At 35.8% G+C, this 15,915-nt stretch overlaps 1 protein-coding gene across 1 annotated transcript in view; it reads left to right on the top strand.

The window, feature by feature from the left end:
- The first annotated feature begins 4,961 nt into the window (after positions 1-4,961).
- Positions 4,962-15,915, top strand: part of LOC110908489 (probable L-type lectin-domain containing receptor kinase II.1) — a 41,341-nt gene continuing 30,387 nt past the window's right edge. The window contains exon 1 of the mRNA XM_022153435.2: positions 4,962-6,115. Within this exon, the coding sequence (XP_022009127.2) occupies positions 5,044-6,115 (1,072 nt within the window). The 5' untranslated portion in view covers positions 4,962-5,043. The remainder of the gene's footprint in view (positions 6,116-15,915) is intronic.

Below are 15,915 nucleotides of genomic sequence, written 5' to 3'. Positions count from 1 at the left end.
TTTACATTATGGATATGACTCTTTTGAATCTATTATGCTATGTACTCAAACTTGTATACTCGCCGGCACATTTTTGTACTGACTCTATTTTAATACATGTTGCAGGCTGATAGGATGCTGAATCATGGAAATCAAGCTAGGGCTGATGCTTAGAAACCCACCTAGTCTAATCTAGAATTTGAACAATGATTCATGGTTGTATTTGATACTTTTGTTGGTGATGTTGCTTTAGACAAATTTTGCTTGAAATTTAATTAATCCATATTGAAACTTTAGTTGTTATGGAATCTCATGAGCAATCTGAGCGCTTAGTGCCGCACCCCGATGTTTCCGCCATCGGTTGGGGTGTGACATAAAGCATATGGTAAGTTATGTGTAAATTTTTGATGATTGGTGATGAGTTTTTAAAAGAAAATGATATGCTTTTAAGCATGAAAACCTCCATTTTTAAGGGGAAACTATAGCAAAATTTTTTGTAGAAATTAAACACTTAGAAAAATATTTTTAAACTAGTGTTTACAAGTAAATTTTGATGATGGTTTTCATATAAAAATTTGCCAAAATTTTTATTACAAAAATTACAAATATTGGAGGTTGATTTTTGATAATAAAAATGATTAAGTATATATTTAGGAACTATAATGAACTGAGTCAGACAGAGCCTTGACATGCGTTAAGGAGCCCTAGATCAATCGGGTAGGGTAACAGATTAGTGATTAGGGGTTAAAATACTTACAACGAGGCAGAGCTTCGTGTTTCAGGGGTATTATACCCGATAATTTTCGAGCCAGAAGTCTGAGAGAGAAAGAAGTTTTGAGCGAGTTGGGACTGAGGCTAAAAGCCTCTATTTATAGGCTGGATTAGAGGTCTCTCGCGCCCGCGAGAGCCTTTTTCTTTTCCTTCACAGCCCGCGAGCCAGGCCTATCTATGGCTAGGTCTGGTTAGTCACTTGTATAGTCTCGACACATAACAGGACAAGTGGCAACCTAAGGGTTCGATAGACAGAAGGTCCTCGCGCTCCGCGAGCCACATAGTGGACTCGGTTGTAGCCCGCGAGCGATGTATTTTTCTTATTTTATTTGATTTTTATTAAAACTAAGGTTAAACGGGCCCGTTTAGGGTATAATAGGGTGTTTTTCGAGGGTTGTTATAGCGGAGTTAGATGCAGAGCTAAATGCGAATGTCGGTGCTATTGAAACATAGATTAACGTAGAGAGCCTAACAGCAGAACTACCTATTAAAGATCAACCATCAAGAGTGAATCCTCCTCGCACTGAACCGGTTAAGACTGTCCCTGCTGAACCTGAAAGTGTAACTAAAGATCCCACGGCTGATCTTCATCCTAGGAAGCGTAGCAGAAGAAATCCTAGGATCAGTCGTGAGATAGATACTGAAACAAGATCAAATCCAGAATCGACCATGCCTGGGGCTTTTGAACGACCACCTATTCATGTTTCTAGAACACCTGTAAGTGAAGCGATAGTTGATTTCATATTGAATCCAAGAGCGGCAATGTACATGCCTGCTCCCAAAACAGGTGAAGGGTCGAGCAGCGCTCCGTGTAACGCCGATGTGCTGAAAGCTGCTGAGTTGTTGCAACAAGTTGCTAGTGAAGCTGCAGCAGCTACTAAACCCAGTCCGGAAAGAACTCAAGAAGCGCCTAGTAGCCCTGATAGTGAAGAGTTGTTTGAGGATAATGATGTTGCAATTCTGATGAAAAGGATCACTGCTCATGAAGAAGACAAGATTTTTTAAGACGTCCAAATTGCAAGCCTTATGGAAGAAATAACCCACAAAAATCAGCAGATTCATGAGCTCGAGACACATTTGGGATCCCTCACAGTTGTGGTTATGGATCTTAAACAGAAATTAGAAGGAAAGTTTCCTAAGGAGTTTGCTGAGCCTCCTATGGAATACACAGCTGAAGAAAAAGCTCAAATGGAAAAAGAACATGAGGAAGCTGTTGATTGTTACATTTAGAATCCTCCTCGTACTGCTAATTAGAAAATGAAGCAGAAAGAGGTGATCATGAGAAACGTGGGTGCTGAAAGGAACTTTGGGTTTCAAGACCAGCCAGACAGATACATAGTTATCACTGAAAAAGATAGATTTGATGTGTATGGCAACAGGTCTGGGATTGTTAGTTGGGCGTATAACGATGAAAATGGATTGTTCTTAGTGAAAAGAAAGAATGGAGCTGTGGAGTACTACAATAATGCAAAAGCTTTTGAATCCTGGACTGCAGTAGATCTTCGAGAACTGAGCAAAGCTTTTTATCATGATCAATGCAGGGATCACAATTGCAAGATTGGATGGAATTTCTTTAACAAATTGCAGCAACAAGCTAGAGTGAACTTCAAGGATATGAAATTAGCTCAATCGTTTGTCTTGGAGCATGAAGATGTTTTAGATCCTTCCACCAACAAGCCATTTAAGACAGTAATGTGGCCTCCTACGAAGCAAACAAGAATGTTCCATTACTGAAAGAGCTTCCAGATAACAACTTGAAGGATTTGTAATTCTGGATGTACGATCCCGTTACCAGTCAAACAGTGATAGTTTTTGAAACTGAAGAGTACAGGGTTGCTGACGTGAAAGAATTGATGCGTTTTGGAGAAAATGATATAAAGCTTCTAGGAAGAACACAGATCAAGAGTGATCCTCAGTATGAAGTTTATGCTAAGAACTTCACAGCTGCGATTGCTCAGATTACATTGCTAAATTATGCTCCTGGACAACGTTCAAGAGTGGAAACTCAATTTTTTTGGTCCTTATGTTGGAAGACATCTACCTGATTCCTAGAAGAAGCAAAAGAAGAAGCCCAAGTGAAGCATGAGCAGCCAAGACAACATAAACCTAGGGGGATATTGTAAGGGCATGTACTTATTTAGGTTTAGGTTATCTTGGTTTACTTGTTTTGGATTGGTTATATGTTAATGTTAGGCTTGGTCGATAGGTCTCATATGCTTATAAGGGTTGGGCTTGGCCCATTTGTATTAGGTCATCCTATAATCTATAAATAAGATGTTCCTTGGTCTTGTGTTAGTTGTTGATTGTTTGCAATACAAAGTGTTTGTGTACCAGGCGATACTTGATATCGTGTGCACTTATTCATCAATACAATCGACTTGTTCTTCATATTCTACACCTTTTCTTGTATTTTTCTGGACTTACAATAATAATAATAATAGTAGTACTAGAGTTGAGATCCTGTACAAACAGTGCTAAGTGTAAAAACCGTAAGAACAGATCTGAGCCATTAATAGTCTAAATCAAGGGTTGATATTGATTATAAATAAAACCCCTATAATTAATAATTAATACTATCAAGTTAGGGGTATCTTAGTCATTTAGTCATTTCCAATAAAATACTATTTCCACTAAGTTTTTTAAACTAAAATAACTTTTATATATTTCATTTATTTTGGAAAAAAAGTATACCATAAAATCAAGTATTTTTATCTTTAATATAAGTACCATATTGCTATACTTTTTATTTATTTATAAAAATGACTTTTAAAAAAGTTTAAAAAAATGTTTTATAATTGTGCTAGTTATGTAGTTGAAATGTGCTAATATGAAAATGTATTGTGTTGATTTTAAATCTATACGTAATTTCTTATTGTATTGTGTAATTCTTATATGTTGTTATTTTTTCCTTTTGTGTTATTATTGAGAGCCTATTTAGAAATAAATTTGTTTTCTACTAGTTATGTTATAGTATGTGTTAGTTACAAAGTTAAAACAAAAACATGAAATTGTGCTAGCATGTAACACAGTGTGTTGTTTTTAAAAATAAAAAAAAAATTGTGTTATTTATGTAATAGTTATGAAATTGTGCTAGTATGTAACAGTATGTGTTTATAAAATTAAAAAAAAACATAAAATTGTGCTAGTATGTAACAGTATCTATTGTTTGTAGAATTAAAAAAAAAACTGAAATTGTGCTAGTATAGAACAATATGTGTTGTTTATAAAATTAAAAAAAGTGAAATTGTGCTAGTTATGTAATAGTATCTGTTGTATTTTTTTTTTCTTTTGTGTTGTTATTGGGAGCCTATTTAGAAATAAATTTGTTGGAAGGTTGTTATTTTATTGTACTAATGTTGTTTTTGTTGGTGTTACCGTCGGATGCCCAGACGGTGGTGTTAAGAGAGTGCTAATGTCGTTATTTGATTGTGTTAATGTCGTTTTCTGATTGTGCTAATGTCGTTATTTGATTATGCTAATGTCGTTTTTTGATTGTGCTAATGTCGTTGATAATGGAAGTTCCTTTTTTGATTGAAACGAGAATGCTGATAATGTGGATGGTCTTATGTTATGCTAATGTCGTTTTTTGATTGTGCTAAGGTCGTTGATAACAAAAGTTCCTTTTTTATTGAAACCAGAGTGCTAATAATGGAAGTTCTTTTTTTTTTTTTGATTGTGCTAATGTCATTTATGTGGGTGTGCTTATGTTTTTTTGTTGGTGGTTCCTGGAAGTTGGTTTGATATGGATATGTTACAAAAATTAAATTTTAGTTTGAAGTAATCTGTTTGGATTTACGGATATTTTGATAATTAATTTTAAATAGTTATAAATAAAGAGGTCAAAAGGTCTAAATTACCCCTAAACTAATTTTTAATTAAAGAACACTTGTCATTTATGTCTTGGTTCTTATGGTTCTTACAAACAAAAGAGTTTGTATTTGATCCCATACCATACTATAGTAATAGTAATATTAGTAGTAGTAGTAATAATAATAATAATAATAATAATAATAATAATAATAATAATAATAATAATAATAATAATAATAATAATAATAATAATAATAATAATAATATAATAATAATAATAATAATAATAATAATAATAATAATAATAATAATAATAATAATAATAATAATAATAATAATATCGAAAAGGTTATTTTACTTGAACTATTTTTGAAGGCAAACAGTTGAAAAACATAGCATCGTAATTGCTACTACATATAAGACAACTCTTTGAAGAGCAAAAAATATCAAAACCATATTGCCTTGTAATTGTTGTCCGAACTGATGACTCTTCTAGTCTTCTACATCTTCCTCTCTTTACAATTGAAAGCTTCAGCATCACACACATGGATCAAATCCGGTTATTGGTACACCGGTAGCGAATACCCGATACCCAACATAAACACGGCTCTTTTCACTCACCTAATATGTGCTTTTGCATACATCAACTCTTCAACCCACGAGCTCGTTTTATTAACATCAGACGAGCCGTATATATCGTCGTTTACATCTACCATCAAAAAAAGCAACCCATCAGTTAAGCCACTTTTGTCAATATGGACAGAAAATGAGGGCTGCGAACACAAGGACGGGAATTCATCCAAATTTTTGCTGATAACCGAAAACCCCGCCTATCGAAAGAGTTTCATCGAGTCTTCAATAAAAATGGCTCGGGCTTACGGTTTTGAAGGGCTCGATCTTTATGTTACAACTTTGTTAAAAACAAAGGGAAACATAACCACATTAGGGATCTTATTTAACGAGTGGCGAGCTGCGGTGGATGAAGAAAAACTGATCTTGACCATGGGAGGTCATTTCTCACCTGAACTCGACTTGGTGAGTTACCCCGTTGACTCAGTACGCAGAAATTTTGATTGGGTGCATGTTCAATCATACGACTTTCATACACCTAAGATCGATAATTTCACGGGGGCCCATTCAGCCTTATATGATCCATTTAGCCACAAGAATACAGATTATGGTATAAATGAATGGATCAAAAGAGGATTACCGGCTAGCAAGCTGGTGTTGGGTTTAGCATACCATGGCTATGCCTGGACCCTTGTGGACCCCAAAGATAATGGCATCGGTGCACTGGCTAAAGGTATTGCTATAACAATAGATGGGTCGCTGAGCTATGACTATATCAAGAAGTACTTGAGCAGTTACAGAGTTAATCCAGTGTATAATTCAACATACGTGATGAGTTATTGTGCAATTGGTTCGTTTTGGATTGGGTTTGATGATGTGGAGACTATCAGAAATAAAGTTGCTTACGCGAAAGAGAAGGGGCTTCTTGGTTATAACGTATGGCAGGTCCCTAATGATCGCAACTGGGAACTCTCAAAAGCGGCTGGTAAGAACGACTATAATTTATCGTAATATTTTCTCTTCCTCCTCGACTTAAAAGAGGTTAATGGCAATTTGGTAAAAAGACATGGTCAAATGTTTTTATTTTCTTCTGATTTTTCATAAACTATTGGAGTGAAGTACACTTTTTAGACTTTAGAACGTGGGGTATGGGTGGGGGATTGGGCGTGGGTTGGAGAAAAATGCTCAAGCCATCACCCTGGGTGGGCTTGGGTTTGAGCGTGGTCTTTGGTGCTTGGCTTTCAAGCCGGGCGTTGGGCGGGATGGCCATGCTAGTTGGCTGAATCTCATTTGCTCACCCGCCACGTTAGGCGGTCTTTTTAAATTTCGAAATTTAAAATTCAAACGGTCCCCCATCTTCTCTAACCGCCACCCGGGTCCCCAAAGGCCTCTATATATTGTAACCCCAACCCACTGGTCCCCCCATCCCACGAACCCAACAACCCCACCGGCTACCCCACTGGTCCACCCCATCTTCTCGAACCCGCTACCCCACTTCTCTCGAACCCAACCCCGCTATGGCATCCTGGACCCATGAAGAGGAAATTGCTCTCGTCACAAGCGTCGTTGACGCTATGAAGGGTCGGCCACCGAGCCAAACAAAATATTGGGTGGAAGCATTCGGAGCCTACCGACATAACGTCGGTAACGACCGCCACAACCTCAACGTGTGCCAACATAAATGGCGCGAGCTACGGCCCAAGCTCGAGCGTTTCAAAGCTTATTACGAAGCCGTTCCCGGTGGCGATTTAAGTCACGAGGACCGGGTGGCGGTGGCTAACATAGAGTTTCGAGACAAGGAAAAAAAGGCGTTCGACAAGATCGACCTTTTTGAAATTTATTTAACGCTTTAGGTTTGTTATTTTGTAATTTTGAGAAATTATGTAATTTTTAGTATTATGTAATTTTTAAAATTTTAATGAAGTTGTAGGTTTTTTTATAAATGTGTGATTTTTTATAAATTTTTTGTATTTTTTTTAATTATTCTGCCACACGGTGCACCCAACCCACGCCCCGCCATACCCCGCGGCTACATAACCAGACGGTGAGGGGCTCCCATTCCACGTGTCAGCATATGCCTCAAGCCAAACCCAACCCAAGCCCACGTACTTATGTTTATACTAACTTTGAAAAGTTGTTTCTAAACTAATGTAGTATCAAGAACGATTGTCCTTTATGTTTGAAAAAGCACGCACATCACATCCTTTTCCATACGGATGATAGATTTTTGTTATGTGCATTAACTGCACATGACTGCAGTTTAGTCGTTTACCATTTTATTCAAAAATATTAAAAAAAGTTGGGCCCCATTAAATAAAATAAAAAGATTCTAAAAAAGTTATAAATTCAAGAATTCAATTTCACTCTATACAATGTCTCTCAATCCAAATCTATTTCTTTTTCTCCCCGACCAAGAACACCATTAGTAGATCTTCACAGCCAGTGAAGGGCCTACAAATTATTCGCTGAAAGTATAGATAAGTGGTTCTGTAAAATGGTATAGATCTAAAAGGAACTGAACAAATACACAAGATGTAGCGACAAAACTGTGACAAAATCTATTATTAACCCAAACCAAAAAAAGTACCCAATCAAACCCTAGATCTCAAATATCTGAGATCTATGAAGTACAATAACAGATTCAACAGATTTAACAATCTGTTGAATGTAATCAAAGAAATACAAACAAAAATACAAAGAATATAAACTGAGATCAACAAGATCTCAAACACAACAATGATCTCTTTTCAGAAATCAACAAGAAACAATGAAACTCTTCAACAACTTGAAGATGAAGACAGCTTGGAGAACAGATCGCCACACCAACAGCTTAGATCACAGATGATCTAAGCAAACACAGAGAGAATCCAGCGAGTTAGGTGAAACCCTAAGAAAAATCTAGATCAACTGAACTCTTCCTTCTCTCTCATCAATTATATACCTGGATAAAAGAAACTTTCACAAAGAACCTCAAACAATATTAGATAAACAGAAAAGACCCCTCGGCCCATAAGTCCATCGCAACAACTTGTAACAACTTATAACAACCAGGCTTATAAGCCCACCAATATAAACAGCCCAATAAAACAATAACAAGCCCAAACAATAAGCAGGATGAAATTATAACAACATGAGCATATTATTTTAACATCCCCCCATAATTTCAAACTGCAAACATATCAAATAAACCCAACTTTTCACTCAACAAACCATGCTGTACCACATTCAACCCTTTTGTGAGAATGTCTGCTAACTGTTCATCAGTAGCAATTTTATGTGGTTCTATGATCCCACTAGCAATTTTTTCTCGCAAAAAATGTAAGTCCAACTCAAAATGTTTGGTTCGTTCATGAAAAACTGGATTTAATGAAATGGAAATAGCAGACTTGCTATCACAAAATAATTTTATTGGCAAAGTACAATTAAACTTCAACTCAGGCAAAACATTTTTGACCCACATTACCTCACACGCAGCTGAACACATAGCACGGTACTCAGCCTCAGCTGTGGACCTAGCTACAACACCTTGTTTCTTACTTTTCCAAGATACAAGTGTGTTTCCAACAAAAACAGCAAAACCTGTAACAGACTTACGAGTCTTGGTACATTTTCCCCAATCAGAATCAACATAACACACAATGTCAAAGCTATCAGTTTTCCTGAATAAAACCCCCTTCCCTGGACACTGCTTTAAGTACCTTAATAACCTCAAAGCAATATCCAAGTGTGCCTGACAAGGCTTATGCATAAATTGACTCAAATATTGGACAGCATAACTTATGTCTGGTCGAGTTAATGACAAGTATATTAACTTGCCAATTAACTTTTGAAACCCAGTCACATTTTCAAGAAAACTAGTATCTTTATCAGTTTTAGCAGTTATGACATGTGACTGCTCAATCGGGGTTCCAACAGGTTTACATCCTAAATACCCAAATTCAGCAAGAAGTTCAAGACAATACTTCCTCTGAGACAAACAAATAGAACCATTTGAATATAATACCTCAATACCAAGGAAGTACTTTAATAGCCCTAAATCCTTAATTTGAAAGTTATCACTTAAACACCTTTTGACAACTTCAATTTCAGAAGGACTATTTCCAGTAATAACTATATCATCAACATATACTAACAAAATAACAACCACATCATTCTTCTTTAAAACAAACAAAGAGTGATCACAAAGACTTTGAACAAACCCCATATTTAGAATAACAGAAGTTAATTTCTCATTCCATTTTCTTGGTGCTTGTTTAAGTCCATAAAGGGACTTAACCAATTTACACACCTTATTCTTATCACTATTATAATATCCTTGGGGTAAACTCATGTAAACTTCTTCAGACAACGACCCATACAAGAAGGCGTTGTTTATATCAAGTTGATATAAAGGCCAGCCACTATTCACAACAACTTTTAACACAATTCTAACAGTTACCATTTTAACCACAGGTGAAAAAGTTTCACCAAAGTCAATACCTTCCCTTTGGTTGAAACCTTTAGCAACAAGCCTAGCTTTATACCTTTCAATTTCACCACTAGCTTTATATTTTATTTTATATACCCATTTGCACCCAATAGGTTTCCTACCCTTAGGCAACTCAACAATTTCCCAAGTTTTATTTCTAAGAAGGGCTTCCATTTCTTTATTCATTGCCTCAATCCACCTAGGATCTTTGACAGCCTCACTATATGAAGCAGGTTCAACAGACTTATTTAAAGATGTAACAAAACACAAATTATCAACAGACAGATTAGCATAATTCACCACCTTTTCAACACCATATTTAACTTTCCCTTCTACAATGAAATCACTAAACCTATTTGGAAAAACCACCTTCCTAGAAGATCTCCTAACTGACTGTCCCTCAGATAGGTTGGTCTCATCATGCACTACAGTGTCCTCTGCCCCGCCAATATTACCCAAGCTACTACTACCCAACTGCCCACTTTCAGAAATAACATTCTCAACACCTTGGGCAGTGGCAGATGTAGAGGGTGACACTGGCTGCTGATCATCACTGCAGTGATCTAGAGCACCAGTTGTACCCTCTTCATCATTGGGAACATTAGGAACTTCAGGTATATTTGTCTCAGTAGAATCAAAAAAATTTATATGATTTAAACTTGTTTTATTTACTAACTCTTGGTCTTTACTCACATTAGACTTGAAAGGGTACACATTTTCATAGAACTTTACATCTCTAGAAAAAAATACTTTTCTATTATCCAAACTTAACAACTTGTAACCCTTTTTTACATTAGAATAGCCAACAAAAACACACTTATCAGCATGATAAGTAAATTTATCAGACTCAGACAAAACAGTGCTAAAACAAAGACACCCAAAGTTCCTTAAATGATCAAATGAGGGCTTAAAACCATACACAATTTCATAAGGACTCTTACCACCTAACACAGATGAGGGTAACCTGTTAATCAAGTAAACAGCAGTCAATACACAATCAGACCAATACCTTAAAGGTAAATTACTTTGAAACATTAAAGCCCTAGCTGTGTTTAAAAGATGTCTGTGTTTTCTTTCCACCACACCATTTTGTTGTGGTGTGTATGGACAAGATGTTTGATGTAATATACCTTTGTTTTTACAAAACACATTCATTTGGTTATTTACAAACTCTGTTCCATTATCACTTCTGAACATTTTAACCTTTTTCTCAAACTGTGTCAAAACAAGTTCATAGAAATTACATAAATTTTCAAACACTTCAGTTTTATTTGCTAACAAATAACACCACACAGTTCTTGAAAAATCATCAACAATAGTTAAAAAATACTTGTATCCCTCATAACTTGTTACTTTATAAGGACCCCATATATCAAGGTGAACTAATTCTCCTATAGACTTAGTCTTATGTTCACTAAGTGGAAAAGGAACTCTGACCTGTTTAGCTCTATGACACACATCACAAAGACCATGATCAACACTTTTTACACCAAACTTATCTTTTAACACAGCTAGTACTTGATCAGATGGATGACCCAATCGACTGTGCCACAAACCAGATTTAACAGAACTATTAAAACATATATTAACAGAATTACCATGTTTCCCCACAAAATATAGACCACTATCTTGACTACCAGTCATCAGGATTCTCCTTGATTTGGAATCCTGTAACACACAACTATCTTCTTTAAACACAACATTTATATTGTTATCCTTAGCTAATCTATGAACAGACAGTAAGTTAACATGATACCCTGGGACATAGAAAACATCTTTTAAAATAACACCTTCTATTAATTTTACATCTCCAATTTTTAAAACTTTAACATTTGTACCATTTGGATGACCAACTTTTAGATCAAAATCAGAAACATCAACTATATTAAACATGTCTTTATCATTGTTAACCATATGCTGACTAGCCCCAGAGTCAACAATCCAACTAGTTATTCCTTCAAAAAACACAGAACTAGAACAACTTACACCACTAGAAACAAAGCAAGACTCATCTCCTACATTTGTTGACTCCACTCCAGTACTTGACACATTAGCAGACTTATCACCCACTAAATTTAACAACTTAGCAATCTGTTCAGGTGTAAAAGGCAAAACAGAAGCAGATACACTAGAAGAAGACCCAACAGCAGCATTTGATTTACCACTAACATTAGTTTTACCAGAAGTGTTATTAGTTCTTTTTCTAAAATTAGGAGGGTAACCAATGAGTTCAAAACATCTATCAACAGTGTGACCTAACATATTACAATGAGTACACTTTAAAGCAGAGTTAGGACCCCTTTGATTAGATGTCTTTCTTCTTGATTCAAAAGACTGGTTTGGCTTAGAAGCAAAAGAAACATTCTGTCCTTTTGACCCATTACTAGTTAACCTATGTGATTCCTCCCTAGAAACCACAGAATAAGCAACCTTGACAGATGGAAAGGTTTCTCTGGTTAACAGATTTGTTCTTACTGGTTGATAAACATCATCAAGTCCCATAAGAAACTGCATTAGCTTGATTAACATTGAAAAATCATTATAATCTTTAGCTGCTTTACAAGAACATGTTGGCAGTTGAAGCATAGCATCAAACTGCTTCCACATTGTTGTTAATCTATTATAATAGTCAGCAACTGTTGAACCATTTTGAGAAATATTATTTATCTTTTTGAACAAATCATAAACCACAGAACCATCTATCTTGTCATAAGTTTCTTTCAAATCCTCCCAAACCTCTGAAGCTAAACTAGAAAAAACTTGACCTAAGAAAAGTTCCTCCGACACAGAGTTTAAAAGCCAAGTTAACACCACAGAGTTACATCTATCCCACTGACTAGCAAGTACATCATCCTCAGTGGATTTTTCACACTTTCCATTTACAAACCCAAACTTATTCTTAGCTTCTAAAGCAAGTTTCATAGATGCAGACCACACAACATAATTTTCAGTACCCTTCAACTTTACACTAACAATGGTAAGGGCACTAGAATCACTAGGGTGTAGGTAAAGTGGATCTCCAATATCCAGTTTACCTATTAAGGTCTGAGATGTACTAGCTCCTGGAACAGGTTGATCCACTGGTTCTGGTTGAACCATGATAACACACAATCAAGAAGACAGATAGAACACAATCAAGAAACAACAAATAAACCACAGAAATACAACACAAAATGGCGAAGCTGTATCAGTGTCAAGACTTCAGGTTCATCACTTATAGTGCCTGAACATGTCTTAATACAGGAGCCAAACTCACAGAAAACAAGTAAAAACAAAACAATCAAGAACAAACAAAGTGCCGGTCCTCACTACCCCGACTTCAACTAATCAACCAACAAAGCAGAAAACTAACTACAAGAAGGAAAGATCTCACAGTGGGTGCAAAGTCTTCGCACAAGATGAAGACTGTAACCTTCTAGGGTTACGAGTCAAACACCAAACAACAATGAACAACTACTGGTTGGTTTGCCCTGAACCTTCTAGGGTTTCAGAGACCAACGCAGTCTTCCAAGAAGTGCCAAGATCCACACCAAGTCAATCCCAAGATCAGATGAACTACAACTCCACAGATCTACAAAAAAAAAAAAAATAATATCAGAACAGATCTACAACAAACAAACAAGATCTAAACAGCGGAAGACTTAGATCTGTACACAAGAGCTTTAAAGCTCTGATACCATGTAAAATGGTATAGATCTAAAAGGAACTGAACAAATACACAAGATGTAGCGACAAAACTGTGACAAAATCTATTATTAACCCAAACCAAAAAAAGTACCCAATCAAACCCTAGATCTCAAATATCTGAGATCTATGAAGTACAATAACAGATTCAACAGATTTAACAATCTGTTGAATGTAATCAAAGAAATACAAACAAAAATACAAAGAATATAAACTGAGATCAACAAGATCTCAAACACAACAATGATCTCTTTTCAGAAATCAACAAGAAACAATGAAACTCTTCAACAACTTGAAGATGAAGACAGCTTGGAGAACAGATCGCCACACCAACAGCTTAGATCACAGATGATCTAAGCAAACACAGAGAGAATCCAGCGAGTTAGGTGAAACCCTAAGAAAAATCTAGATCAACTGAACTCTTCCTTCTCTCTCATCAATTATATACCTGGATAAAAGAAACTTTCACAAAGAACCTCAAACAATATTAGATAAACAGAAAAGACCCCTCGGCCCATAAGTCCATCGCAACAACTTGTAACAACTTATAACAACCAGGCTTATAAGCCCACCAATATAAACAGCCCAATAAAACAATAACAAGCCCAAACAATAAGCAGGATGAAATTATAACAACATGAGCATATTATTTTAACAGGTTCAAGCATATTTTCAGGGGTATGGTCCGATTTTTTTACCTAAAAATACACTAATTCTTTTAAGGGGTGCATCCGTCCACCCAAGGCTTCACCTAGGTCCCTCAGCTGCCAGCCACCTCCACCTGTGTAGCTGCTGGAAGGGTTATCGCAATGGTTGTGATTGAGGATGCAAGAGGTGTTGGAAAAACGATCTTCCGGCAATGGTGATGCCGCAAAAACGAGGGTTTGGTGAGCTTCGTAAAGGTGATTCAGGCGAGAGAGAGAGAGAGAGAGAGAGTTGTGGTGATGATGATTTGCCCCCAAATACAACCTTTTATATCTATAATAGGAAGCTTCTATACAAAACACTAAATAAATATGAGAAGAAGTAGAACAAAATGAATACCTATTTTTCAATTCTACAAATATAATTTATTTTTTCTCACAAAACCTAAAAAGTATATGAAAATACTACAAATGTAAAATTTATTTTTTCTCACCATAGAATTCAATACAAAATATCAAAAGAGAGTTTAAAATACAAAAATCTCTTAACATGCAAAGCATATGCAACCACAAAATAACATATGTAATTTTGTTTTACTCATGCTTGATTTTTTTTACCACGTGCCTAATTAGGGGTAACTCATGCGTGATTTCAGTGTTTTGTTCATACGTGATTTTGTGTTTAACCTATGCGTATGCGTGATTAGGGTTTAAATTTTAAAACATGCGTAATTTAGTATCGTGTACTTCGCACGTTAAGGGGCTATTGTACGTGAACCATTCCCAATGATGATCACTAAAAAAGTGGAGAACCGATGAACAATGCATTTAACATGTTAAATTTATCTTAAAATTTCCATTTAAAATGATAAAAAATACTTTTTTCAAAAAAAAATCGGAGCTTTTGCATATAAAGATGTGTAGAAGTTATTCCAATAAAAAAAGTCATTTTTGTAAGAAAAATTTCCTATTTTTGTTGTTTTAAAAAAAATAGTTTTTGAAGTTTTTTTAATTACAAAGGCATCTACATATATTTATATGCAAAAGCTCCAAAATTTTTTTTTAAAAATAATTGATTTTTAATATTTTTTTTTTTTTTTTTGGAACTGCAAATTTCATAACCAACAAAAAGCACACATACCTACTAACAAGATACGAGCAGGCTGCAGCCAAACAACAAACAAAGATTGAATTACAACTCAAAGTTCCTCCATCTATGCCATTCTAAAACACCAATGCTTAATCCATAAATAAGAAAGGGTACTGATTTCACCCAAGATGTTGTTAACCTTCACTGGAATTTTGGAAAAAAAATGAAGTTGTTCCTAGCCCAGTATAAACTCCAACACACAACCAGAATCACCACTTGACTCAGCTTCCTCATCGACTCTAAAATCGCCACATGCTTATGGATCCCTAAAAGGTCCGCAATCCCTAAAGCGAATATAGGAGGAATCCTGCACCATCTATTAATATTATGCCACACCGCTGCAGCCACAAAGCACCCCGTGAAGACGTGGTCAACAGATTCAGCATTCTTCAAAAAAAAAAAAAAAAAAAAAAAAAAAAAAAAAAAAAAAAAAAAAACAGATTCAGCATTCGTCATACACATGATGCAAATGTTTGGCTTGTTAAAAACTTTTCTTTTAAACAACTCATCTGTAGTAGGTAACACGCATCAAACTCAGTGGCAGACCCAGAAATTATTTGCTAGAGGTGCGGATGAGTGGTTCAAGCATATTTTCAGGGGGTGCGGTCGGGTTTTTTGCCTAAAAAAGACACTAAATTTCTTTTTTCAAGGGGTGCGCCCGCCCACCATGGGCTTCACCTAGGTCCGCCCCTATCAAACTGCAACCAAATGTATTGATCTTTAGCAGGATCATAGAGTTCCAAGAGAATATAGAGCTATTCGGGACCGGATTCACTCGATGAATAAGGTTCTTTATATTAGCAATTGAAAAACCCCCACTATTATCACCCACCCAACAC

Source organism: Helianthus annuus, chromosome 9 (assembly GCF_002127325.2).
Source record: "Helianthus annuus cultivar XRQ/B chromosome 9, HanXRQr2.0-SUNRISE, whole genome shotgun sequence".
In the NCBI taxonomy this organism is placed as follows: domain Eukaryota; kingdom Viridiplantae; phylum Streptophyta; class Magnoliopsida; order Asterales; family Asteraceae; genus Helianthus; species Helianthus annuus.
This window is presented reverse-complemented; position numbering and strand designations above follow the sequence as displayed.